At 55.3% G+C, this 24769-nt stretch overlaps 1 protein-coding gene across 4 annotated transcripts in view; it reads right to left on the minus strand.

Annotated features, from left to right (window-relative positions):
• Positions 1-817: 817 nt before the first annotated feature.
• Positions 818-24769, minus strand: part of BCL11B (BCL11 transcription factor B) — a 92419-nt gene continuing 68467 nt past the window's right edge. For all 4 annotated transcript variants that reach the window (XM_072839881.1, XM_072839884.1, XM_072839882.1 and 1 more), the window contains one exon: positions 818-3017. In XM_072839881.1, the coding sequence (XP_072695982.1) occupies positions 898-3017 (2120 nt within the window). In that variant the 3' untranslated portion in view covers positions 818-897. The remainder of the gene's footprint in view (positions 3018-24769) is intronic.

The following is a 24769-nucleotide window of genomic DNA, read 5'->3' on the forward strand; positions in this document are numbered from 1 at the left end:
CTTTAAAGATTGTTATCCGCTGTACATCCACTCCCCCCCACCCAACCCTCCCCAAAGAAACCCCCAGCATGCCACTGTTTATTTCAGGACCAAAGGAAAAGAAACAAGGTAAAAAATGAAAAAATAAAAAAATAAAATAAAAAAACTACAAAAAAAAGTAAACAACTTCAAAAGTCATTTAAGTGTTGGCTTCTTCACAAGAAATTACACATGCTTAGCTTAAAATCTCAAAAAAGCAGCGCCCTCCCCCCCAAATTATAATTTAAAAGATAAGCTTCCCTTCTCTATCGCTTGGGAGTCATTGCTTTAGGCTACTACTGGGTTAAAAAAAAAAAAAAAAAAAAGCAAACAACCACCAAAAAAAAAAAAAAAAAAAAAACAAAAACAAAAATAAAATAAAATTAACAATAACAATCAACCAACCAAACAAAAAGAAAACAAGGAGGGATGGATACCCAACAAAAATCTCTGTAAAGAACTTCAACAGAAAGAATAATAATAAAAAGGTATCTGCACATGCCAAAAAAAAAAAAAAAAAAGGAAAAGAAAATTACAAAACCCAATAAATACAGAAATTATTGCACAGTTAAAAGGCTCCACAATTTTTACTGCCTCAATCAACCCTCGGGTTTCCATAGGACTTCGCAGACACAGGTTGGGGCGGGGCGGGGCGGGGCGGGGCGGGGCGGGGCGGGGCGGGGCGGGGGGTGGGGCGGCCGCGTCCCCTGGGGCCCCCTCCGGGGGGGCGGGGCCCGCGCGCGCGGGGGGCGGGGCCGCAGGGCGGGTGGGAGGGGCCGCGGCTGCGCAGACGCGGGGGCGGGCGTCCGTCGTCGGGTCAGCGTTCTGTCGCTTGGCAACGGCTCCCCGTGCAGGGGCGCGGCGCCCGCGCGCGCGCGCTTAGCTCCTCTCGGCCTGCTCGATTTTGACGTCGTTAGTCAGCAAGTGCTCGCCGTGCCACTTTTTCATGTGTTTCTCCAGGGTGCTGTAGACGCTGAAGGGCATCTGGCAGATGTCGCAGCGGTACACCTCCTTGCCGATCTGCCCGTGCGTCTTCATGTGGCGCGTGAGCTTGCTGCTCTGCGCGCACGCGTAGTTGCACAGCTCGCACTTGTAAGGCCGCTCGCCGGTGTGGCTCCGCCGGTGCACCGTCAGGTTGCTGCAGTTCTTGAACACCTTGCCGCAGTACTCGCACGTGTCGCTGCGCCGGCCCTCCTTGGAGCTCGGCCGCCCGGGGCCCGGGCCGCCCAGGTGCGGCGTGCTGCCCCCGCTGGCCGTGCCGCTGCGGCCCGACAGCCCGCCGTCCAGCAGGTCCCCGGGCGGCGTGGAGAAGCGCAGGCTGCCGTTCTCGGACGAGTGCTCGGACGACGTGGCGAAGGGCGACTGGCGCGCGTCCGTGAAGCCCAGGAACGGGTCCTTCATGAAGTGCCGCGACGCGGCGTAGCCCACGAGCCACTGCGAGTACACGTTCTCGGACGGGATGAGCGCGGCGGGCGGCAGCTCCAGGTCCTTCTCCACCTTGATGCGCTTGGCCGCGCTGTTGAGCCCGGGGCTGGGCAGCGGCGCCGGCTTGCGCGGGAACAGCCCCGGGAAGGGCTCGGCGCCCGGCGCGAAGCCGCCGCCGCGCCCGTTGACCGCGCCGCCGGGGCCCGCGTCCCCGCAGCCGCCCGCGTCGTCGTCGTCGCCCGCGTCCCCGCCGCCGCCGCCGCCGCCGCCGCCGCCCGGGGTGCGCTTGAGGAAGGCGCCGCGCTTGGGCTTGTCGGCCAGCAGCTCGCCGTACTGCGGCAGCGCGCCCAGCCCCACGTTCTCCATGACCTTGCCCAGCACCAGCGCCTTCTCGTCGGCCAGCGCCTTGGCCGCGCCGCCCACGCCCACGCCCACGCCCACGCCGCCCGCCACGCCCACGCCCACGCCCCCCACCCCGCCCACGCCCACGCCCACCCCGCCCACGCCGCCGTTCTCGCGGTTGCGGCTCAGCTCCGAGTCCATGCTGAAGCTCGACTCGGGCCGGCTCTCGTTCTCCAGCAGCAGCTCCTCCTCCTCCTCCTCCTCCTCCTCGTCGTCCTCCTCGGGCTCGTGGCCCAGCGACGGGTCGCTCTCGTGGTGGCGGAAGTCGCCGTCGGCCGCCTTGAGGCCCTCGCCGGCCAGCTCGCTGGTGCCGGGCTCGGGGGAGCTGGCGGCCGAGAGCCCGTCGTCGGAGCGGCCGGCCAGCGAGCCGGCCTTGTGCATGTGCGTCTTCATGTGGCGCTTGAGCTTGCTCGCCTGCGAGCACGCGTGGTCGCACAGCTGGCACTTGTAGGGCTTCTCGCCCGTGTGGCTGCGCCGGTGCACGATGAGATTGCTCTGGAACTTGAAGGTCTTGCCGCAGAACTCGCACGACTTGCTCTTGGCGGGCGGCTGCGGCGGCGGCGTGCCCCCGGGGGGCATGGGCGGCAGCGGCGGCGTGCTCAGGAACGGGGACTTGGGGCTGGGCTGGAAGGGGTTCAGGAGCCGGTGCATAGGGTTGCCGCGGCCCGGAGACACGGGCGGCGGCGTGGAGCTGTTGCCCGCCAGCTCGCGGAGCCGCCGCGAGAAGTCCATGGCGGGCGAGTCGATGGCCATGGGGTTGAGGCGCATGACTCGGTCGAAGGCACTGGGGTGCTGGGCGACGAGCCCCATCTCCTCGGCACTGAGGCGGTGCGGGTCCAGGTGGTGGCGCGGCGGCGGGCTGAAGAGCGGCGGCGTGCCGGGCAGGCGGCCCTCGCCGAAGCCCGGGTGGTCCCGCAGGATGGGGCCCGTCATGCGCAGCAGGTTGAAGGGGTTGCTGTCGCCCAGGAAATTCATGAGCGGGGACTGGGCCACGGCCTCGGGTCCCAGCGGCGGCGGGATGGTGAGCCGCGGCGTGAGCGAGCTGCTGGCCGGCCCGGGCTCCAGGTAGATGCGGAAGCCGTGCGTGTTCTGCGCGTGCTGCAGCAGGAACCACGCGCTGTTGAAGGGCTGCTTGCATGTTGTGCAAATGTAGCTGGAAGGCTCATCTTTACCTGGGGAGACACGGACAGAAAGGCAGAGAGAGCGTGAGAAGCGGACGGGGGCGCGCCGCGGGGCCCTGGCCGGGAGGTGCACAGCGCGGGGCGAGGCGAGTCCCGGGCGCGCAGGCGCGCGGGGGGGTGGGGGTGGGGGACCCTTCGGAGCAGCAGGCCCGGGCCGCACCCCACGTGTGGGACCCTCCGGCCCGGCCAAGGCCCCACCCGGCTGGCTGGAGGGCTGTGGCCAGGTGGCCCCGGCAAAGCCCGGATCGCCCGGCGACCTCCACAAGCAACCCCAGGGTCCCTAGACCTCGGCTTGCCACCCCCCCCCAAAAAAGCGGCTCGAATCCCCATTATCTCGGAAGCCACACGAGGTCGCGTTTGTGGGAATGCCCCATGTCACTGTTAAAACGAAGACCGGGGTTTGTCAACCAAGGCACTGCTGACATCTGAACCGGCCAGGATGATTGGGGGGTTGGTTGGGGGGGGAGGTCCCACACATTGTAGAATGTTCAGCAGCATCCCTAGCTTCTACCTACCACAAGCCAGTCGCATTCCCTCCCCCAGTTATGAGGATCCCAAATCTCTCCAGGCATCACCGAATGTCCCCTGGGTGGGGGGGGGGGGCAAAACCACAGCTCACTTCTCCCCCCGCCTCCACCTTGAGGACCAGTGATTAGGCAGGATTTGATCCAAGGAGGTTCTAAAATTCACAAGTCAAACTCAACTGCCTGGCAAACTTTTTTTTACAGAGAAATGGCTCATACCTCTCCATCATTTGGGATTGAGCAACGGGAAATTCTAGGGTGTAGAATTCTAGGGTGCATACACCAGCGTATACGCAGAAAGTACCATCACATTTAAACACGGATGCGTAGAACAGAAGGAATTTAGCCTGTTAGGAAGCTCACTGCCCCCCACCCCTCCCACCTATGGCCTCACACACACCCCTACCCACCGTGTGGAATCCCACCCCCACAGGCCCCTGGGACCGGGCGGGATGGGGGGCCACTGGCCCACGTGAAGCCCTTTTGCTGGCATGCTAACGGGAGAACATCAGATCTGACGAGGTGGTCAGGATGAATGATGGCAAGTGTGGATCTGTTACCTACTGGCTCCGGTGACATCGGGAGCAAATCTTAGTGGACACTTGTGGCACTAGGCCAAAAACGTGACTGTCTCTGCCCATCATCGAGGCAGCCACAAAATGGAAGCTGGACGTTTCACCCAGAACCGGTCGTGCGGCCGGCCGGCTGGCCCCCCTGGAGCTTGGGGGACAGCCTGCTGCTCCTCCAGGCTCAGCCTCTCCTAATGCTTTATGTAAAGGGGCAGGTGCAGGCAGGCCCTGCTTTCTGCCAGGAGATTCGCTCGCTAGCCAGGGAGGGGAAAGGCAACGAGACATCACAGCCCCCATCTTGAAAACCCCCTTTTGTTTTTGTTTTTTTTTTTAACTTTCCTGTAACTGGAAGATTTTTAAAGCTGATGGAAGAATGGTAGCCGCAGACTCCCTGGTGAAGCCAAAAGTGCAAATTAATTTCCAGACCCCAAATCAGTAAGGTGACCTGAGACTACAGCAGGATATGGAGTGGAGAAGACCCCCCACCACTCCCAATCTCAGCGGGTCCTCAGAAGACCTTCCGAGATCCTGCACAGAGATTTATTTTGTTTTCTGCACACGAGTGATGGTCCCAGGGGGCTTCACATTTAGCTGTAAAAACCAAGCGACTGCAGGACCCAATGCCCTGTTCTGCACAGGTTCGGCTGGACAGCCTCAGAGGGCAGACACTGCCCGCCCCACGCACTGCCTGGAGATCCTCTCAGAAACTCCAGAACCAACTGGGCCAGGACACCCGCCACTGGAAACCAAGACGTGCTGTCGGAGCGGGGTGCCCCACAGGGATGGGTTCGCTCTGGCCTCCTATTCCTATTCGGTGGAACGGAGACCAGTGGGCAGGGAGCTCAGAGACTCAAAAGGACTGTGAGATTTGGCTTCACTTGGCTTTTTTTTGCCAACAGCTCAAGGAGAATTTCTGAGTCCATTTTCTTTCTCCAATGTACCCCAGTCCGTCTGGGCAATTCCCTCTCCAACGTACCCAACTCCCAACTCCAAGGTGTAGTCCCCGAGGAGGTTTCTCCCCCGCTCTGGAAAGCGAACGGGAGGCCTTGGGAGGCCCTGGCTGCCATGTTTCTCACGGGCGCCCACTACACAGGGCGCCAAGCCTGGGCCTTCCCGCCCAGCACGGCCCTCGGCTGGCAGAGAAGATGCCACCTCCTGTCCTAGCTTATTAGTTAATGTACTTGGGAGAACAGAGCCCTTTGCCTCAGAAGGCCTCACGAGAGAGCTGGCCAGAAGCCACGGTATTTAGAGTCCTCCTCAAATCCTTTTCTGGAGCAGGGCAAAATAAATATGTAATAAATAACAAGAAGATAAATAAAACGTCCCTTTCTGACACAGGAGCTAATAACACAAATGAAGCACCACATCCCACAAGGTCATAGATCTTCAAATTAAAGAGCGTTTCTGTCTCCTTCACCTTAGCTTTCAGAAACTCTTAATTAATCGATTTATGGCACAACAGCTGCTCTGGTTCTTCATTTTTTAAGTGGGACCACCTCCTCCTTTCCCCCAATCTCTCTGTACGTCGTCGTCATCATCTCCTCGGGCTTCAACTCCAGAGCGCTTCCTGGGTCTTGTTCCACGTATCTTCTAGAAAGTTCCACCGCTGGTGAGGAATGCAGCTATCAGAAGAAAATGCAGAACTCCCTGGCAGGCCGGGAATCAAGAAGACTGTTCTTCAGCCGAAATGGCCGATTAAAACATTTTTTTAACTCAAAATGGCAGCTGCTGGGAAGCATGTAGCTACATGTTCTAAAGAGCTCAGATGTTTCCACTTCTTGTTAAAAAAAAAAAAAAAAGGAAAAAAAAATTTAAAAGCTACTTCTAAAACCCTGGAGCGGCCAAGGGAAGAAGTTACCTGTCTGTAATTCACCACCGGGTAGGGAAGAGCGACTTGTCCATCCAACCGGATCCCAGGGCCGCTGTTCATGCCGGGCTGAGCTCTTCCTTCCCCGCAGCCCTGAACTGCTTCGGTTCCCAGACTTCCCTCGGCACGATGGCAAGATTCACTGCAGGCGACGGCCTTCCCAGGATCTGACAGCTTCTGACTTTTCTTTTTTTTAAATCTCGCAGCCCTCAAAGGCCCTCCCTAGACAACTCTCTTTTCACTCTCCCCCAGCTTTTTTTTTTTTTTTTCCCCTTAATAAAATGTTCATTTCCATATTACCACTTCATGGCTCTCTCTTGCCTAGAAGTAGCCGTGAGCACTAGGGCTGCTCACTTCTAACAAGTGAACAATGTCAGAAGTCTTTGAAGAGCCACTCAGAACATTTTTCCATTCAAAAACTCGCTAAATATTTTACACTCGCAGCGTACCGGTCACGGGCAGCTCATTTTTAAATGCAATGCGAGACCCTCGGCCAGAGGACGGGCTCCCTCCGTGTCCCAGGCCCAGAGGTCACCCCCTCCCTCAAGCTCACGGCCACCTGCCCCAGAGGTGAGCTGGAGGCTCCACGAGGGGACCACCGCTTTGCCAGCGGCCCAGGCGGGACCCACTTCCTACCACGCTGCCACTGGGGCTGCTGAGGCTCCACAAGACGGTGGTTGTCTGGATTATCGTGAAGTGGCGCGCCCGGCAACATCAAACCCGGCCTACAGACCTAGAAATGTCAGCTGCACTGCGATCACTAAATCAGGCTTGGCAACTCAGAACCCGGGGCCCGTGTCTGTCCTTAGTTGCTTGCTCACGTCCTCAGACACTTTTACTCTCAGTTGGCAGGAACCCAGACTGGATCTTCTTTGCTCTACTGGCTCTAAAGGCAGTCCTTCTGTTTTTCTCGAGCTGTAAACCCTCCCTGCCATCTCTAGGCTCCGAGGGCCTGGGTGACGGCGTGGGTTCCTTCCTCGGCCTTGACATCACCGGCACAGTGAAGTTATTCACATCACCACCTCTTTGAGCCTCAATTTCCACATCAGGACAGTGGGCCTAAGATGCCTGCCTCTGAAGAGGGCTGGGCGCCCCCCCCTACCCCCAGGAGATCCCTTACGGGGACACGCGCTGTGAATTAAGCACCACGACGACAACCCAGACTTACATGAGTTGGGCTTTGTAGGTTTTGATATTTAGCATCCATCCTTGAACCTGGCAGTGCACGTTTCAGGGATGCTTCTCTGTGTGAGTCTGGCGGTAATAAAACCCGGGAGGAATTCTAATGCAGCCTGCCTGGTGCAGGAGAGATTCCATGGCAGTGAAAACTTGCAAACGGTGAGGGAAATGCCATTTCTTAGAGCGACACTCCGGGGCCGACCGGCAACCAGACCTCCAGCGATGGAGTGCGAGTCTCCCTCTGCTATCAGAGGCTAGTTTTTTGTGTTTTTTTAAATGAGCATTTAAATAATTGTTCCTCCTTATTATGCTAGTTACTCTAATAAGACCAATAAAGGTACCAGGGATGTTCAATAAAAAAACACACCTTTAATTGAGTAATTTATTCAATGAAAAGGCCACAGCTGAGCGCGCCAGTTTAACAGGTCTCTCCAAAGGCCAAGTGACAGCACGTGGAAGGGCACTTGTGCCTGCGGGAGGTACAGCAAGGCTGTGCCACCTCTCAGCTCACTCAGGGCCACGGGTGAGAGCCCACCCGGGGCCGTTCTCCAGGGCTGGATGCAAAATGGGAATCCGGACACTTGGACGCTGAGAGCTGGGCCTTGGCGTCGCGCAGCCCTCCACCGTTTGCAAAGCGCTCCGCAGCTGGTTTAGCGCTTTTTGCTCGCACTGGCACATTTTGTCATTACTCACCCAGACTCTGAGGAAGGCCAGGTGAGGGCTGAAACTCTAAATCTTCCCGACCCCAGGGACCCCAGGCTCGTTCCCTGCCCACCCTCCAGCACACAGCGCCCCCTGAGGGCTTGACCATTCTTGCTACACTTGTCAGGGCCTGTTTTACAATGCAAATGGCCAAGAAGGAGGTTGTCCTGTCACCATGTGTGTCCTCCTTCAGTGAAGCGCACAGGATTATCTTTCGTGGGGCCCAGTGGGGGCCACCGCAGGCCTGGCCCCTGGAGGAAGAGGTTTCACAAAGTAAGCCCATTGCTGGGTGTGTGTGTGTGTGTGTGTGTGTGTGTGGCGACAGGACCCCGGACTCCAATGCAGGGACAGGATGCTGGATCCTTGGGTCCCTGGGGCAGGCCCTTCCTCTCTCTGGACCTCAGGGTGCCCAGCGCCCCAAGAGAGGGCTTGGTTCATGGGCCAGTCAGCCAGTCCTACTCCAGAATCTGGAACCACTAACAATATCGCCTCCACTGTTCCAAAATGATAGGAATTATCATCACTATTATCCCTTCGATGTGTAGACCCCCTTATTAGTCTAAAGACGGTCTCCCCTTCACGATCCCAGAAAGAGAATGTCAGCTGGCCGCCGCGGCGGTCTTTGCAAGGTTTTGTGTTTCTATTATTTGAAAGCGTGGCCGTCCCCAAAGGTACTCCGTCAAACCTCAGCCGCTCTGACCGACAAGGTGGAGCTCTGGGCATCATAATGACAGCAGTAACCATAAGCTGTCACTAAATCCCCACACGGGCCTGCCTGCAGCCTCGGGAGAGCTGACCTCCCCCGAGGCTCTGCACAGCCCCTGAAGTGAGAACTGTCACTCGTGCCATTTCACAGAGCAGGACACTGAGGGCTGGAAGAGACAAGGCGGTTAAGCCGGGTCGAGAGAGAAAAGCATACAGACTTGGGGCCCCCAGGCCCAGGCACCTGTGCACGGCAACGGGGAGCCCGGGCCACGGTGTCTTAGCTTTGGTTCCAGCCAGTGTGCTAAAGAAGTGGAGCTGTCCTGCTCTCGGCTCAGCTGCAGTAACTCAGTGAAATCCTGCTCATTACATCTCTCGGAAAAAATAAGAGATGCACTTTGCTGGTGCTGGTGCTGGTGGTGAGGGTGACAGATCTCTCCTGGGTGGCCTCCCCGGGGCTCAGCCAGCCTCCGCCTAACAGAGCCCACGCCCCTCCACCACTGCCCATGGCAGATGTGGCCAATCCATCCCTGCACTCCCCCTCCAGGCCTTGGAATCCCCTAGATCCTCATTACCACATGCCTCTGCCTCTGCCCTCCGTGGATCCCGGTGCACAGAAGCCCCATCAATGGGGAGCCAGGTTAGATGGGGCTGAATTAACTAGGTGGCAGGGTATGGCCCGTGGAAAGCAAAGATCCCCCTGGCCCTTCATTTATTCAGTGCACAGACAGGAGCTGGGTACCCTGGGCACCCACCAGGTACTCTCCCTAGATAGGGCACAGCTCACAGGCTGGGCGAGATGGAGCCCCTGATGCCCCTCTCGATCATGTGATGAAAGGTCCGAGCACTGGTTGGTAGGCAGTCGGGGTGCTGGGAGAGGGAAGAATGCATGGACTGGGCTGAACTGGGGTTTAGAGCCTGCAGTGTGGGGCTCTCGTCTGCCTTTGGCTCCAGTTGTGATCCCGGGAGCCCTGGGATCAAGTCCTGCATCGGGCTCCCTGCTCAGCAGGGAGCCTGCTTCTCCCTCTCCCTCTGCTGCTCCCCCTGCTTGTGCGCTCTCTCTCTCTCTCTCTCTCTGTTAAATAAATAAATAAAATCTTTAAAAAGAAATTAATCATCTAGGCTGGATCCCAAGCTCCCTGAGCACAGGGACCACGCTGGCCTTGGCCGCTGCTGTGACTATGGCCACCCACACAGGAACTAATGCACTTCAGAACTAATGTGCTTCAGAACTGCGGGTGACCTGTGAAAACACTGTGGCCTGGCCGTCCGTTTCCTTACGGCCAGCGCTCCTGACCACATCGTCACCAGGACGAGGGTGTCTGCCCAGGTCTGGGTGAACCCACCTGGCTCCACAGAGCTCAGCTCAGCATTCAACTAGTGCACCACTTCCTGGGCACAGCGGGCACAGGCTCCACCCAACACACCCACGCCTCTCAGCCGCTGTACCTACCACCTGGGCGGGCCAGGATCCCAGGGACTTAAAACGGAACCTGGACATGAGGCCACAGCCACCGCCCTACCCCCTCTAAGCCAACCTCAGCAGGGCGGGCCAACAGGTCCCCCCCACCCATCTTCTCACATCACAGGAATGACAGCCCCTGCTGCCCAGGGGAAACACGAGGCACTCAGCCTTCACTCACCCTCCTGGTCCTCTCCTTGGGGCCACATGTTTGCACACTGGCTGGGACTTGCTGTTCCCTGTGCCCAGAATACCTGCCTTTCCTTCTCTACCTGCAAAATGTCTTTTCAGACCCAGCACCTCTACCCCCACCCCCCAGACATTTTGGGAATACTACTTGATACCGATCACAGGTACTATCGTAATCTGTCCTTGACCTTGGTGTGTTCAACTCACATGTGATCTGTATGTGTCAATGCTGGGCTTGTGCTCTCAGGAGGATGCTCACAGCAACTCTGGAAAGTGGGTTTTAATCCAGACTTAAAAAAGAAACTAAGTCTCATCACAGGTATGTGCAGGACCCAAAGTCACATGGCTATGGGTCACAGAACCCAGATTCACAGAGGGTCTGAGCGTACGGCCTGTGCCGTACGGCTGTGTCCAGACACACACCTGGCTGTCCCCTCCATGAGACTGCAAACTCCACTATCGTGGGCCCTGGGGAACGGCATGGAGAAGCCACACAAACCTCTCCACCTATACCCACGAACACCAGCAAATTACAGGCTTTGTGCAAGAAATGCCGCGCGTACCTTGGCTGAGAATACAGACCTTCCACCCAGCCTCACAGTGTTTGGGGACAGTCCACTGACCCTGCCAGCATCCCTGTAGTAGAGGTCCACTGTGGGCTTCATACGCCTGGAGTTAACTTCAGCTGGGAGACTGGGCCTCCAGCCCGGACAGCCTCCAACTCAAGCCTCCTCCAACATTCCCCTAGGCACCCAGGCGTGCACAAAAACACCACTGAATCTTGCTTTGAGCAAAAGAGGCATACCTGGGAAATGGGTGAGCCCAAGGAAGTCTGTGTCCCAAGGACATGCCTTTCTCATTCATCCATTCATTCATTCACTGATTCATTCATTCACCTCTCTATCCGGTCATCACGGACTAGGTGCCAGCTATGGCAGGCATATTCAGAGGGACTGGCTGAGACCCCTCCCCTCCAGGAGGCCACAGGTAGGGACTGAGGAACAGGGGTGGTGAGTGGACACAAAAGATACTAAGGCGGAGCAGAATCTGCTGAGTGACCACAGAGCACCTAGGGAGGATGCAGGTGGGAACAGTGCATGGAGGTGAGTTGGAGCCAGACACACGGAGAAGGGTACCTGCCAGACCACGGCGGGGGGGCAGGGAGGAAGGTGTGAGGGTGGAGGGCACTGCACAAACAACCTCCGGGCCGCACAGAGACAGGCACAGGGGAAGGCGAAATGAGGAGATGCTGCTGGGGAGGGAAGTACCTAGCAGGGATTCCACAGGCACCTGCTCCTGGTGTAGGGCTGTCCTGACATGCCCACACTCACCATCCAAACCCAGGGCTAAATATTAAATGTGGAGAACACGTGCTGCTCTCAGGTGTCATTCTATTAAGGAGGCCAAGGAGTGCATGAGGACAGTACCAAGGTCACACTACAGCTGGCACCCCAGGAGCTGCATGGCGGTAGCAAAGGATGAAAGATCCGTCTGACACCACGTAGTCATCTGCTCTACCACGCAGAAAACATCTGCTGGGTGCCAAGCCCCGTGCTGAGTGGAGGGACCCAGCACTGGACGTCTGCCTGCGTGGAGCCTGCGGTCAAGTGCAGGGGCTCAGGAGTCCACACATTTTTAGTAAGTCTTCAGGCCATGTGGCCACCAGGAGAGGCTGTGACGTGAGGCACAGGATCCGGAGGAAGGAGAGGTGGACAGTGTGGGAGGCTCAGGGAAGACCTCTCCGAGGAGGAGCTCCTGGAGCTGAATTCAGAAGGAAGAAGGAGTCTGTGATGCTGAGAAAGGAAACAAAGGGTGTGCCAGGCAGAGGAAACTGCATACACAGAGGCATGGAGGTGGGACCCCAGATTCATGGAGACGAGGTTAAAGGATGAGGACTGGAAAGGGGGTTTTGGATCAATTTGAGGAGGCTCTGAAAACACCAAGAAATGGAGCCAGATACGGACCAAATTCCACTGCCATAAATTCCATCACAGTAAAAACTAATACTTAAAAATATATATATATGAAGATTTTCAAACCCACACTCAAGGCCTCCTTGAGTCAAAACAGTTCCGTACAACAAAATGTCAGTACAACCAAAGGATGGAGGGGAACCCCTTGAAGGGCTGAGACCCAGATCCACCCTTCCCAAACTGTGGAACCCTAAGACACAAAGAAATGAAACCAGGAGGAGGCCTGGAAAATGCAAAGAGGAATTTTAAAATCCAGCCTATGAGGATCGCTAGCCTCTGAGGTGGCTTGTAAATCATTCTCTCCAGCAGGAGTTCTATTATTCCAGCAAGATTCTCATCTGAGCCTGCCAGGCCTGTGAGCCAGCTTCAGGAACAGGCTGGTCCAGGGTCTTAGTGAACAGAGAAGCGAGGGTTAGAGCTGAACTGCAGCTGCTGGCCCCATGCACCCCAGATTTCCCCAAACAGTCTCGATTTCAACTGCTCAATTCTGTGGTCAGACCAGGTGCGCAGTTCAGGCTCAGGAAACAGCCCCCCCAGCCCCGAAACAAAGCAATACTGCTGACCGCGGGGGCATCTTGGGGAAGGGTGAGAACGACGGTGTCTGTTTGTAAGATGGAAGAGCCGGAGGCAGGACACGCCGAGCGATGTTCTGTGTGGCAACTTCGCTCACGGCATTCTTGAGAAACTACGGCACATCCCTCAAGATCATCTTTATAGAGCTTCCCCCCCTTTGCATAAGGCACGCAAATCAGCTGGAAATAGTATGTCTTCCCCAAAATAGATGAATGCATCGTCAGATTCCCTTGAAATCCTGCTGTAGACTTCTCCGAAAAGGACCCAACCGTAGGTTCTTTCTGGTGCGCCAGTGGATAAACTTTGCTGGTTTTGTCTCCATCCCCCCACCTCTCACCCCCCACCCCAAATATATGAGGTTTTCTGAAAGGACTGTAGCACTCTGAAGATAGGAATTTAGCAGAGAATGTGAAGGGGAAGCGTGGAGCAAATCCTCCTTATCATTTAATGGAAAAATAAAGAGTGAATTAAGAAATAAACAGGCAAAAAAAAAAAAAAAAAAAAAAAAAGCCACCAAACTCAAGGCGTGAGCTGCGGGTGTGAGAGCTGGTGCACACAGGCGTGTGCACACCTCGTGGGTATCTTCACGCACGCGTTCCGGCTGACACAGGAAGTCTCTCTTCTCCATTATTCATGACTTCCTTCACGAGGCAGGAATAAGGCTTCCTTCCTTTCCTTAAATCCACAAAAATCTCCACATTCCACCCCAAGAAGTATTGCAGGGGCAGTAAATCTCGTTTTAATGGAGTGTACGTTTAGCTCTGAGGAGATAATTGACGTTATGGAGAGCCTCGACGCCGAGTTATATAGGTTAGCTAATGCAGAGGGGACTCATTACCCACACACTACAAACAAGTAGTAATATATGTATATTGTTCAGAGTGGCGTTATAGCAAAAGTGTTCCGGTCCACAGGGATTGATAAAACACAAGAAAACAGCAGACATGCACTTGTAAATTTGTCTCATTTGTCTCTGAAGTTAAAGGTTATTCCCTTGTTCTGAATTTGTAATAAAAACATGCTAGCCCAAGGTTTGTGGAGGATGTTTGAATATTTAAATTGTGTATAATGATGGGCAATTATGGGATGAAAACTGGACCGTGTGAATGGGGGAGCACCGTCTGGATGGCCAAGTGTTTTCCCCACCAACGGGGTCACCTGTCTTCACTGCGCCACCCTGCCCCCTCCCGAAGGGCCGTGGGGACCCTTACCCGGTCCCACTGCCACCAACCAGCAACCAACCCAGCTTAGGCTGGCTCGGGTGTGTGGGTTCCTCCCCTTCTCCTTCCCTTCTTCTCGTTTTGTTTTCTATTTCAATATGCACGGTACGTCTCGCCAACCGCAGGCGGAGACCGAGGCCGTGGCCCCTCGAGGACAACCCGCCACACGTCGGGTCGTCCTTCTGCAGCCGGTCAGTGCTTCCTCGTGGCGGGGAGGCGAGGCCAGGCGCGGGGGGGCCGGGGGAGAGGGGACTGCCGGCAGAGTATGAATTCCCCCCCGCCCCACCCACCCCCAAATGGGGGGGGCCCTTCTCCCCAGCACCCTCCCTGGAGGAGAGCCCCCACGGTGGCGCGCCCGGGGTGGCACCGCGACACCCTGGCTGGAGCCCAGGTGCCCGCCTGGCCCCGACCAGGTTAACCAACTGCAGTGTTTGAGTTACTCCAGCCAGCTTGTCACCGAGCACAAAAGTCATCAGCGAGTGAATGTTCTTTTCTGCACCACAATTAAGACGAATCAATACGACGTGCCACAAATGGTATTTTACTCTCAATAAGAACTCGAGCTGAGTTTATTCAGAATATTTTAGCGCTTCCCCGGGGGATTTTGGGCCGACGCAGATGGCAAATAAAGTACTCAGCCTAAGGCTACAGCACATTATGGTAATTCTAATGTCAGATGTACTTTAATATACAGCTCTATTTAATCACCCCATTATTTCACATTTCCATATGAAAAACCTGCGGCACTTCTGCAGCGCTTTTGCCTCTGCCACGGTGCCAGCTTCCTCCAACCCGCCGGCAGCCGGGGAGATGGTCATCCTCGCCAGGCGCGGCTCAGTGTCGAAGTTTCCGGGCGCTCTGTGCGCAGCCAAGCTGCCCGGCGTGCGTCAGGAAATCAGAGGATTCAGAGATGAACCAAATGTTCACGGAGGTGATGGAAAAGCGAGACCGAGCACTTCCACCTCCCCTGCGCACAGGCGCTCTCTGACACACGCGCGCACACACACACACACACGGGACGGGCAGACGACCACACGCGTGCCTTCAACACTGCCCCTCTGCAAACACCAGCAGCCTCAGCACGGTGGCTGGGCCGCCCAATGGCTAGACTCCACAGAGGCTTGGGGCCGGCGAGACGTGGCTCCTGCCCGTGGCCTGCAGAGCCTGTGCCAGCTGGCTCTCACACCAGTGCCTCCCCCTGCACCCCCCCCCCAAGCAAGGGCACCCGAGAGCAGCAGCAATGCCAAGGGGCAGGGGTGCTGTGCTCGTGGTGACAAAGGACACGGGCGGAGCATGTGGAGGGCAGATGAGCCGCCGCCCAAACTGACTGTACAATCTGGAGCCAGGAGGCCCCCAGGATGGTGCTGTCCGGTCTACACTGGAGAACCTGAAGCCGAGAAGCCCAGGCCCCAGGGGAGGCGGAGTCCTGTGAATTCGAAATGGCTCTTGCACCTCCAGGCTGGCTCTGCTGGCCAGCTGGCGGAGAGAAGCCAGCGGAAGCATGGGTTTTGGCTGAGCCCAGGAAATCACTCTCTCGCGGTCACACGCATACTTGGCCATGCGGCGTTCCAAGGAAGCTCGGCACAAAACCCGCTGACCACCCAGTTCTAGATTTCTCCAAGAGGAGTCTGCCGATGGATGAAATGACACCTGGCACCTGACCCTACCTACCGGCTGCCGCAGTAATGAGTCCAAATGAAAGCCACAGAACGTGATTCTTGTTAATGGGCACAGCCTATGGTGTCAAGACAAGGTGCCTGCCCATGAGCAGGCTCAGTCCGCTTCCTCCCACGGGGTGACAACCTCTCAGGGAAGGAGGGAAGTGAGTGAGGGATGGTGCGAGCAGGCAAAGGAGGAAGGGCAATAAAACGAAGCTCCCAGCCCACGATGCCAAAAACGCTGGCAAATTCCTCCCAACTGTGGGTTCACTGATAAGATGATCAGGTACCTAATGCTAGCAGGGTGGTCTCAGAAGCTCCACGTAGCCAACATTTCAGAGAAAGCTGCTTTTGCTCATTTGGAGGCGCAGACTCTGGCCGACCTGGCCATTCTACCTCCTACAGATACAGGGGTGAGGGACAGCTCACCAGCCCTCATCGGCCACACCGGGGCCACCCTCAAACCCAGATCCTCATGCAGCTTCCCTTTTTTTTTTTTTTTTTTTTTTAAAGATCTTATTTATTTATTCACGCGAGACCGAGAGAGAGGCAGCGACACAGGCAGAGGGAGAAGCAGGCTTCATGCAAGGAATCGATGCGGGACTCGATCCTGGGATTCTGGGATCATGACCTGAGCCAAAGGCAGCCGCTCAACCACTGAGCCACCCAGGCACTCCCTCCTGCGGCTTCTTTAAAAAATTCACTTTGGGGGTAAAATTCAAGTGGGGGCCTCACTCTCGATTTCTAAGGCCTTTGACTCCACCCTGCTATTATTGCTTATTTGTAAATCTATAAATGGTTCCTAAGAGTCTCTGGCCTTTTTCTGGTTGTAAGTTTGGGAAAAGAGGCCAGACCTGTGGTACTCAACTGAGGTCCCTACAGGGAATTTTGGCAACATCCTGAGACATTTTTGATTGCCACGACTGGGGGAGGTGAGAGTGTGTCAAGGCAGGGATGCTGCTCAACATCCTACAACGAGGAACCCTCCAGCCCCAACCGTCAGCCGTGCCTTGGGTGCACAACCTGGGGACGGGGCCCTCACTTTCCATACTGGGAGAGAGAAACGGGGGAACGGGGGGCGGGGGGGGGACACAGAGAGCGGGGAGGGGTGGGGAAAGAGGGTGGAGAGAAGCTGAGAGTCAGAGAGGAGGAGGAGGGGCTGACATCATTTACTTTTGGCAAGAGGCGAGCTTGGGGCATCCCAGTCAGTTTCATCGTTACAGAAATCATCCGAATCCCAGAGTCACTGGGGACGGCGGGTCCATGGCTCCCGGGGAGCTCCGTCTGGGCCCTGTAAGGGGGAGTGGCGGCCTGGACAGGCAGAGGGAGCAGGGAGGGCATTAATGGGGAGAGCACCCCCACCCCCCAGCCCTCCTCCAAAAACCCTTCCACCTGAGGGACGCCTCCCCCCCGCCCCAGAACCGGGCTCTGCCATCAGGGCAGGGACGTCAGGGGCTGCCCTAGATTCAGCTGCTCAGATGTGAGCCTTGCGACAGCGGCTGCAGGGGATGAAAACCCAAATATACTTCCTGAAGTCAAAGAGATAAAAATACAATTTCTGCTGTGTACGGCACTCTTCTACGCTGCAGCAATACTTGGGGGGGGGGGCCGGGGCGGTGGGCGGGGGGGGGGGGAGCGAGGAGATGACCACGCAGGCTTAAGCAAATTCCTTTTTTTAAAAAAACACACGATCCAGAGAGATTACATAAAAAGCACAATTAAGGACCGCTCAGAATCCCGAGGCCTTCGAGAACGTGCTGCCTCCAGAATATTTTTAGAACAATCACTGGAGTGATTCTTCTTAGCTGTAGAAACACTCCAAATCAGAAAGTCAATTTTTCCTCTATTTGCAGAAGTGAGCTGGCTCCACTGGACGGCATGCGTGTGTTTTGCTTGGCGGCTGTTCACAACACTGCCTTGGCAGCGTTTCCTTGGAGCGCGCACGGTGAACCTGGCGCTCGCACACAGTAGCACTTGCATTTCAAACGCCCCAGCCACGCTTCCCTAATAACAGCCTGGGAACTGCAAAACCCCTGTAAGCCCGGCCCTTTAAATGGGGAACAGAGCACGGCCTTCGGGGGCCCTTCTCACTACAATAGGGGTTGTAAACTGGGGCTGGGGCTTTCAATAAAGATGTTAAAAGGCAGAAGGAAAAAAAAAAAACACTGAGGCGGCCACATTCTGGGGATGGTGCATGCTACTTTCCCCCTAGCCCCCTGCTCCTCCACCCTGCTAGCCCCCCTACCCACTCTCCCCCACCCATGGAGGCCCAGCCCTGGCTGGCTCCTCCTACCCATCTGCCCTCTGGACAGGTACCAGGTTGTCTCTGGGCCTGCCGAAGTCTGCACAGGGAGGGGCATGGGGACTTTAGGACCACATGAGGCCGTGGGTCCTTGGGGCCGACGGATCTGGCTCTCCTGGACATGAACGAGTGAATGCAACTGCTGGCTGAGTTTCCTTCTCCTCAGGTGGCATTAAAACCTGTACAGAGGATCTAGAGCCTGCGTGTAAAGAACCTTGCATCCGCTCAGTGCTGCGACTGTGAATGAGCACGTGAACGAATGAGTGTGTGAATGAATGAATGACAGCAGGATAGAGCGGGGAGGGAAGAGAAAGAGCAGGACGACCATGCAGGAACCCACCTCTCTCCTTCTGGGGGGTAGGGGCGTCCACAGCTGTGGCCTCGCCCTCCCCACCAGGGGGGCCAGTCACTCACAGAAGGGACTTCCAGGTACAATTTCCACCCCTCCCCGGCAGCAAGAAACGTAGTTATTTGGGCCTCTTAGAACTGGCTCCTCACCACTGTCTCTGCTTCACACGTTCCTCTTTCTTTCTCTCTGTGTTGTTTACAAAGGTTTCATTATGTTTTCAACTAATCAGAAAGGCCCCGCTAATACACAATTAACATGTGATTATAAAAAAAAAAAAATTAAAATAGCTTCCAGAAGAAGGAAATGTAATTAAGTAGAGAATGCTTTTCAATAAGTGCTTGCTTTAACCCATTGTCAGAACACAGTCTACGTTCGTCCACAATGCCTGGAACAGATGCCAAGGGCAGAATGTTAAAAGCAAGTTAAAAAAAAAAAAAAAAAAAAAAAGGACATTATTTTCCGGAGGAATAATAACCATCGACTTGGCACAACATGCCGGAAAGCTCAGATTCTGCTTGCAGAGGGGTGACCTCCCCCAATCCTCTTACCACTCTCTCCTATAAAAATGCTTCCCTTCTAAAAAATTAGATAAACAAGTAAACCCAAACCCAGGATCGTAAGAATCAGCACAAGTGAGGGAAGAAACAATAGTCAAACACACGCATTTACAAACTCCACGGGTGACAGACGTTTTAGTCCAGACCATAGAGAGAGCCTGAGATCACCGCTTTCCCATCAAGTCTGGGATCATTTTGTTGCAAACCACTTCGGCCGCATTTCAGAGGGAATCGGTCTTTGCAAAGCCCAAGTCCAAAAAGGGGTTTTTAGCCTCACGCTCCAGACGCAAGCTTGACAAAGTGATGGATTTTGTTCTCTCTCCCCTCTTCTCCCAACTCCGATCAATTCCTCATGCCAACGAGGTCCAGCCACTGTACCAGCCCCTGTGCTTGTCAGTGTGAACAAGGGCCCCAAACGTTTGGAAAGTTTCTGCCTACCGACGAGGCCCCACTGCAAATGGCAAATTCAACAAATGCCCAAGGAAATGGGGACTCTGTGACGAATGTGCATGGCCCTGCACACGAGCATCGGGTCTTCGCCGTAATTCTCCTAAACGTGATGGGGAAGAAGCAAAATCGGGAACCTGGGGGCTGGTGGCAGGGCTGCCACACCAGGGACCCGTCCTCCCTCTTCCAAGCCTGAGCAGAAAATAATCATTTCCGGTCCCAGACTGTCCCCAGTGGTGGAGGCAGCGGTCAGTGAATGGCCATCACCAGGTCAGAAAACACACTCAGGTCTGGAGGGCCAGGCCTGCCAAGGAGCTGGGGCTTCTGGACCAATACTCCACACTGGGAGCAGAGCAGGAGGCCTGGGGGGGGCCCCATGTGCCACGAGCAATGGGCACAATTGCTACAGGTTTCCAGTCCAGGCTCAGCAGTTACTAGCCAGATGACCCAGGGCAAGGCACACAATTTCTCTGCGTCTGTCATTCAGTGTGACATTCCTTGTCTGTAAAATGGCCCCAAGAGTAAGCTCGTTTCTCTTTGTCTTTTGGGGAGAAGAGTGAGACTCCCAGAAGAAGTCTCACGGGATATGCAGGAACCAAGGACCCAGGCCTGGACAGTCTGGATCAAAAGCTCATCATCTTCACCATGGCACCGACCACATTTGATGACAGTGACCCCCCAGAGAGCTGACAGATTTGCAGCATGGGCACCAGGTCAGCGGGGCCTTGTTTGGCCCTCATAGCAATCCCATAGGTACACGCTTTCACTGTGCTTCAAAGATGAGGAACTCGAGGCTGAGGATTTACTCACGCTTGCCTAAGGCCAACCAAATCATGAAACCAAGGGCGGGTGACAAGCAAGGTCGCCCAGTCTCTCCCAGTCAGTACCAGATGGGGAAATCAAGGCTGTCCAGCATGGAGTAAGGACTTCCCAAGATCACACACCAGCCAAGTCCTGGTTCCCGATCCAAGGACTCACCAAACCACCAAAGGAACCAACATGGCGGGTCTACTCAACCCAGGACTCCTTCTGGAAGGGAAGAAAGAGAAGCTAAGCTGCCAGTGCTCCCCTGTCATTCCCCATGTGTCCTCTGAAAGGCTCCCTCAGTGCCCTGGTTTCACAGATGAGACCAGAACAAAAAGGCAGGTGGCACATCCATGGCCTACATCCCCAGCCCAAAGTCCTATCCTTGCTCTGCCTGCCATTCTTCCCTGGGACACAGCACCCCAAAAACCATGGCCTGCCCCCATCAAGTACTTGCCGGGTATCTCGGTGTGTCATCACTAACCCTTGCTAGGCTTGTCACCTCGGATCCCAGGGAGAATTCAAGCCTCAGACAGGTCTCTGCCGGAGGTCACACATCCGGAGGGGTGTAGCCCAGGTGGCGCACAAAACAAAATATAGGTCTCTATGTAATAGTACCTGCCTCCCCCACCTCCCCAGAGACAATAGGCCTCCCTGTGGTAGCCTCATCCAGCCCCTCCCCATATCCATCATGCAGCACTGTCTCACACATAGTAGGTGCTTCCTTTCCCAACACCAACACCTGCTGGACTCGATTGAAATGCCTGCCTGCCGCCCAGAAGAGCCGTTAAAATTCTGCAGTTGGCGCCTGCCCCTTGCGTCTGCACAGCGCAGCAAGAACTGACAATTCTTGCTAGATAAATATCTGGAAAAAAGTCGGGAAACAATTAAAACTAGAAGCTAATAAATGATGAAGAAGCCCATGAGCCAAGTCCTGGCCCACTTCCCAGTCTTCATTCATGCATCAAAAAACCCCAGCGGTCCGAGGCTTCAAGAGGGCAGCTGGGCAGTGGGGCTGTCCGACGTAATATAAATGGGAATTAGATATGATCGAATGTACTCATTGCATTCCCAACAGCAGCCACTCTCCCGACTCCCCTTCCCGTGGCTCCCCAGCCAAACCCCTTCTGGGGAACTCTGGACAGATGATCCTGTAACCAGGCAACCAGGAGGAAAGGTTCCAAAGTTCCTCCACAGGAACGAGGACGCTGCATTCTGTCGTGGTGGCTACTGGGACACAGCGCTGTGATGCTCTCTTCTGGACCTTTACAAGATGGGAGGTGGCAGTCCACTAGCTATTCCCCCAACACGAAGACTTAAATGTCCTGGTGTTGGTTCCTCTCCTAGCAAGGTAGGTGGGACAGCCCGCTCAGCAGGGAGACAGGCCCGTGCCCTGGCCAACAACCACCATGGCCACTGGTGCACCTGCAACCAAAGGTCCCAGGACACAGCCTTCCCGAGCTCGCACCGTGCAGCAGTCCAACCCCTCTGACCACGCAGCCTCTGCAGCTGTTTTGACGAATGCTCCCAAGATTCCCAGAGATCGAAGCCTCAGAGGTTCGGCGGGGTCAGCCGCACTTTGGGGAGACCTGTGCCCATCGTCAGGGAGAATGCCTTACGCCCATGGGAGAGGGAGAGAAGGAAGGAGGATCCTGGGGCCCCCGACAATGACGCAGAAGCTCTGTGTGTGGTGAATGTGTGCACTCATCCACTCTGAAAACCTCAAAAGCCTAGTTCTTTCATTGGGCATTTGGCATAAGCCAGGTGTTTTCACATCCAAGGTGGCCCTGGGTCCTCTGCAGTGAAGTAGGTGTGATTATCATGCTGAGTGTGGTCACAGCAAGCTCAGGACTGGAGGGGAACGAGGAACCTTCACCAGAGCCTACCCTCCCTGTGCTAGGAACCTGGCCTGCAGGAGTGGTAGGTATAACCCCGTGAACTTCGTCCTCACACCTGGGAGTGGACCCTGGCCCGAGAGGCAGAGCCAGAGGCCAACTGCAAGTCTTCCTGCCTCCCGGCCTGTGCTCTTCTTACGTACACGACGCAGCCTTTGCTGACCGTCATCTCATTTTAGGGCATGTGCAGGATTACAGATGGTGGCATCGGGTCGACACAGTGGGCAAATGAGGGGGAAGGGGAGCGCAGGCAGATGGGCACATCTGCAGAGGGCCCAGCGTGTGCCAGGCAGCGACCCGGGGCCTGAAGAGCCCCCTGGCCCCTTCCTGCCAGCCAGCCAGCCGAGGTCAGTATACAAAGCAGGGTCCAGATGCTCTGAATTCAGGGCAGACCTGCCATTGTGTCTATTCCCCCCAACTACCAGAGTGCACTTTTTAAAGAAAACGAAGTTGGAGAATTAAAAATTGGAAAGAGGGGATCCCTGGGTGGCTCAGCGGTTTGGCGCCTGCCTTTGGTCCAGGGCGCGATCCTGGAGTCCCGAGATCGAGTCCCACATCGGTCTCCCTGCGTGGAGCCTGCTTCTCCCTCTGCCTGTGTCTCTGCCTCTCTCTCTGTCTCTCTCTCTCTGTGTCTATCATAAATAAATAAATAAATCTTAAAAAAAAATTGTAAAGAGAATTTCTTCCCTTCCCCCTCCCCCCCCCCCGGGGAAGCAAGCCTCCAGCAGGCTCCTATAGCTGTCAGTGGGGGCAGGGGGAGCGCTGGGCCCTCTGGAGAGGACCTGAAGACCCTGCCGAGGTGGGTGTGGGGTGCAGACCATCCATGTATCTACTGAGGTTCTCCCAACACCTCTAAGGTGCACACGTGAACATGCACATGCGTGCTACACTTGGTCTTCTTGCTGCATGAAGAGTGTGGGTCTGACATCTCTCTCTGGATGGAAATGACCGGAGCTAGACTGAGCGGACAGGAGAGGCGGAGACTGGCCACCAACTCGACAAATGTCCTTACCAAATGATCCCCTTCAGAAGCCCGTGCCCCAGCCCCAGAGGACGGAGGTCTGGGCCTCACCCAGGCCCTGACTCCCCAATTTGGAGCCACAGGCAGGGAATGGAAATAATGCCAATGACAAGAAGGTGCCTCCCGGCTGCATAAAGGTACCAGGCCGCATTGGGAAGCTATCCATCACGGCCCGGCTGACACAAGTCTTCGGCTCCTGTACCCCTGTTACCTCTAAGGGCTGAATGGTTTTCTGGGAAGTGGAAGGAAGAGCTAATGAAACCAGAGGCTGGGCAGAGCCTGACGTAGGCTGCCCGGCTAGAAACTTCTCTTTCCAATCAGCCAGAGTCACCATAGCTTTTGAAATCAACATTACTGTGTCTTCCGATTTTTAAAGGGAGACTTTCTTCTCGTAGAAAACTTTACAGGTACAGACCAGGATACAGGGGGAAACAAACTACCAAGGTCACCTCCATCGAAATGTTGGGTCACCCTTTCCTACACACACACACACACACACACACACACACAGACATCTACCGAGTGAGCTCTGTAAGAGTTTTGGTTCAGGCTTCTGTCTCCTGGTGTCACATTGGGAGCATTTTCCTACATCGCTAGAAACGCCACAAAGTCATTATTTTTGGTTGCTATGTGATGTTCCACTGTACGGCTGGGAGACTGCACATTCTAACCTTTCTCCTCCCCCCTGGGAGCTACTGGCTTCCAGAACTTTCCACCATTATAAGGAGACTACAGGTGCGTGCACACATTTTCCCGTACATCCCCGCGTCCCACAAGCGGCATTCCCAGGTACAGGGGTACAAAGCATCCTGCTATACCGTTCCCAGCTGCTCCCCTAGCCCCCGCACCCCGATCTCTGCCCCTCTTTATAATTCACCCTAACAGCGCACAGGAACACCTGGCTGACCCCACCCTCCCTCGGTCAGCACATGTGAAGAAAACTTCCCATTTGATCACTGATTTTGGAAAAGCCTTCCTCAGTTAGGCCAGCAGGTGTGTGGCTCTCCTCGTCCACGCCAGGCTGACGATGCCCACTGCGTCTGGACGGCAGGCTCCCCGACACACCCCAGAAGCAGGCCCAGCGCCGCTGACACCAGTGCGCCTCTGTCCGACTCCCTGGCTGCCAACTCCCTCCTCGGAATGACGCTTTGCGTGGGGCCACTGTCCACAAACAATCATTTTTCAAAAAACAAACAGAAAAAGCGAGTCGCCAATACTTTTGCGCAATACTTGTCCGCTTCCTGAAAATGCGAGATAATGAATAAAAATGTTCATTACTGAATTATTCACTTTCCTCCCTGATTCACGTCCTGGTAATTACCGTGACCAGCCTAATAAAAACTGCTACAAACCGAAGGTCAACTGGCAGTTAGAAGTGTTCATTTTCATTTCAATGTATTCATCTCTGGCTCTTAATGGCCTCATTTTCTCCCATGCTCCTTAATAAATACCACTGAATTACAGGTTAAATAGCTAAATTAAATTATTGCAATTACAGCGTGCAGAGCCCTGAATCTGGGTTTACCTTTCCCAGTTCAATTAGAGGCGAAGTTTCAACAGCCATGGAATTCTGATTGCTGTCAATATTCTCAATTGCTGAGAATCTGCACGGACGCCCAGATATTTGGTGAGAGGGTTTTTTTCCCCCCGCTTGTTTCTGAGGGGCTGATTGGAGCTCTCGATGAAACAAAATCACACAATCAAAAGTGGTTTTTGGAAAGCGACCACAAGGCATAATTGATTCCTTTCG

The sequence above is a fragment of the Canis lupus genome, chromosome 9 (assembly GCF_048164855.1).
Source record: "Canis lupus baileyi chromosome 9, mCanLup2.hap1, whole genome shotgun sequence".
In the NCBI taxonomy this organism is placed as follows: Eukaryota; Metazoa; Chordata; class Mammalia; order Carnivora; family Canidae; genus Canis; species Canis lupus.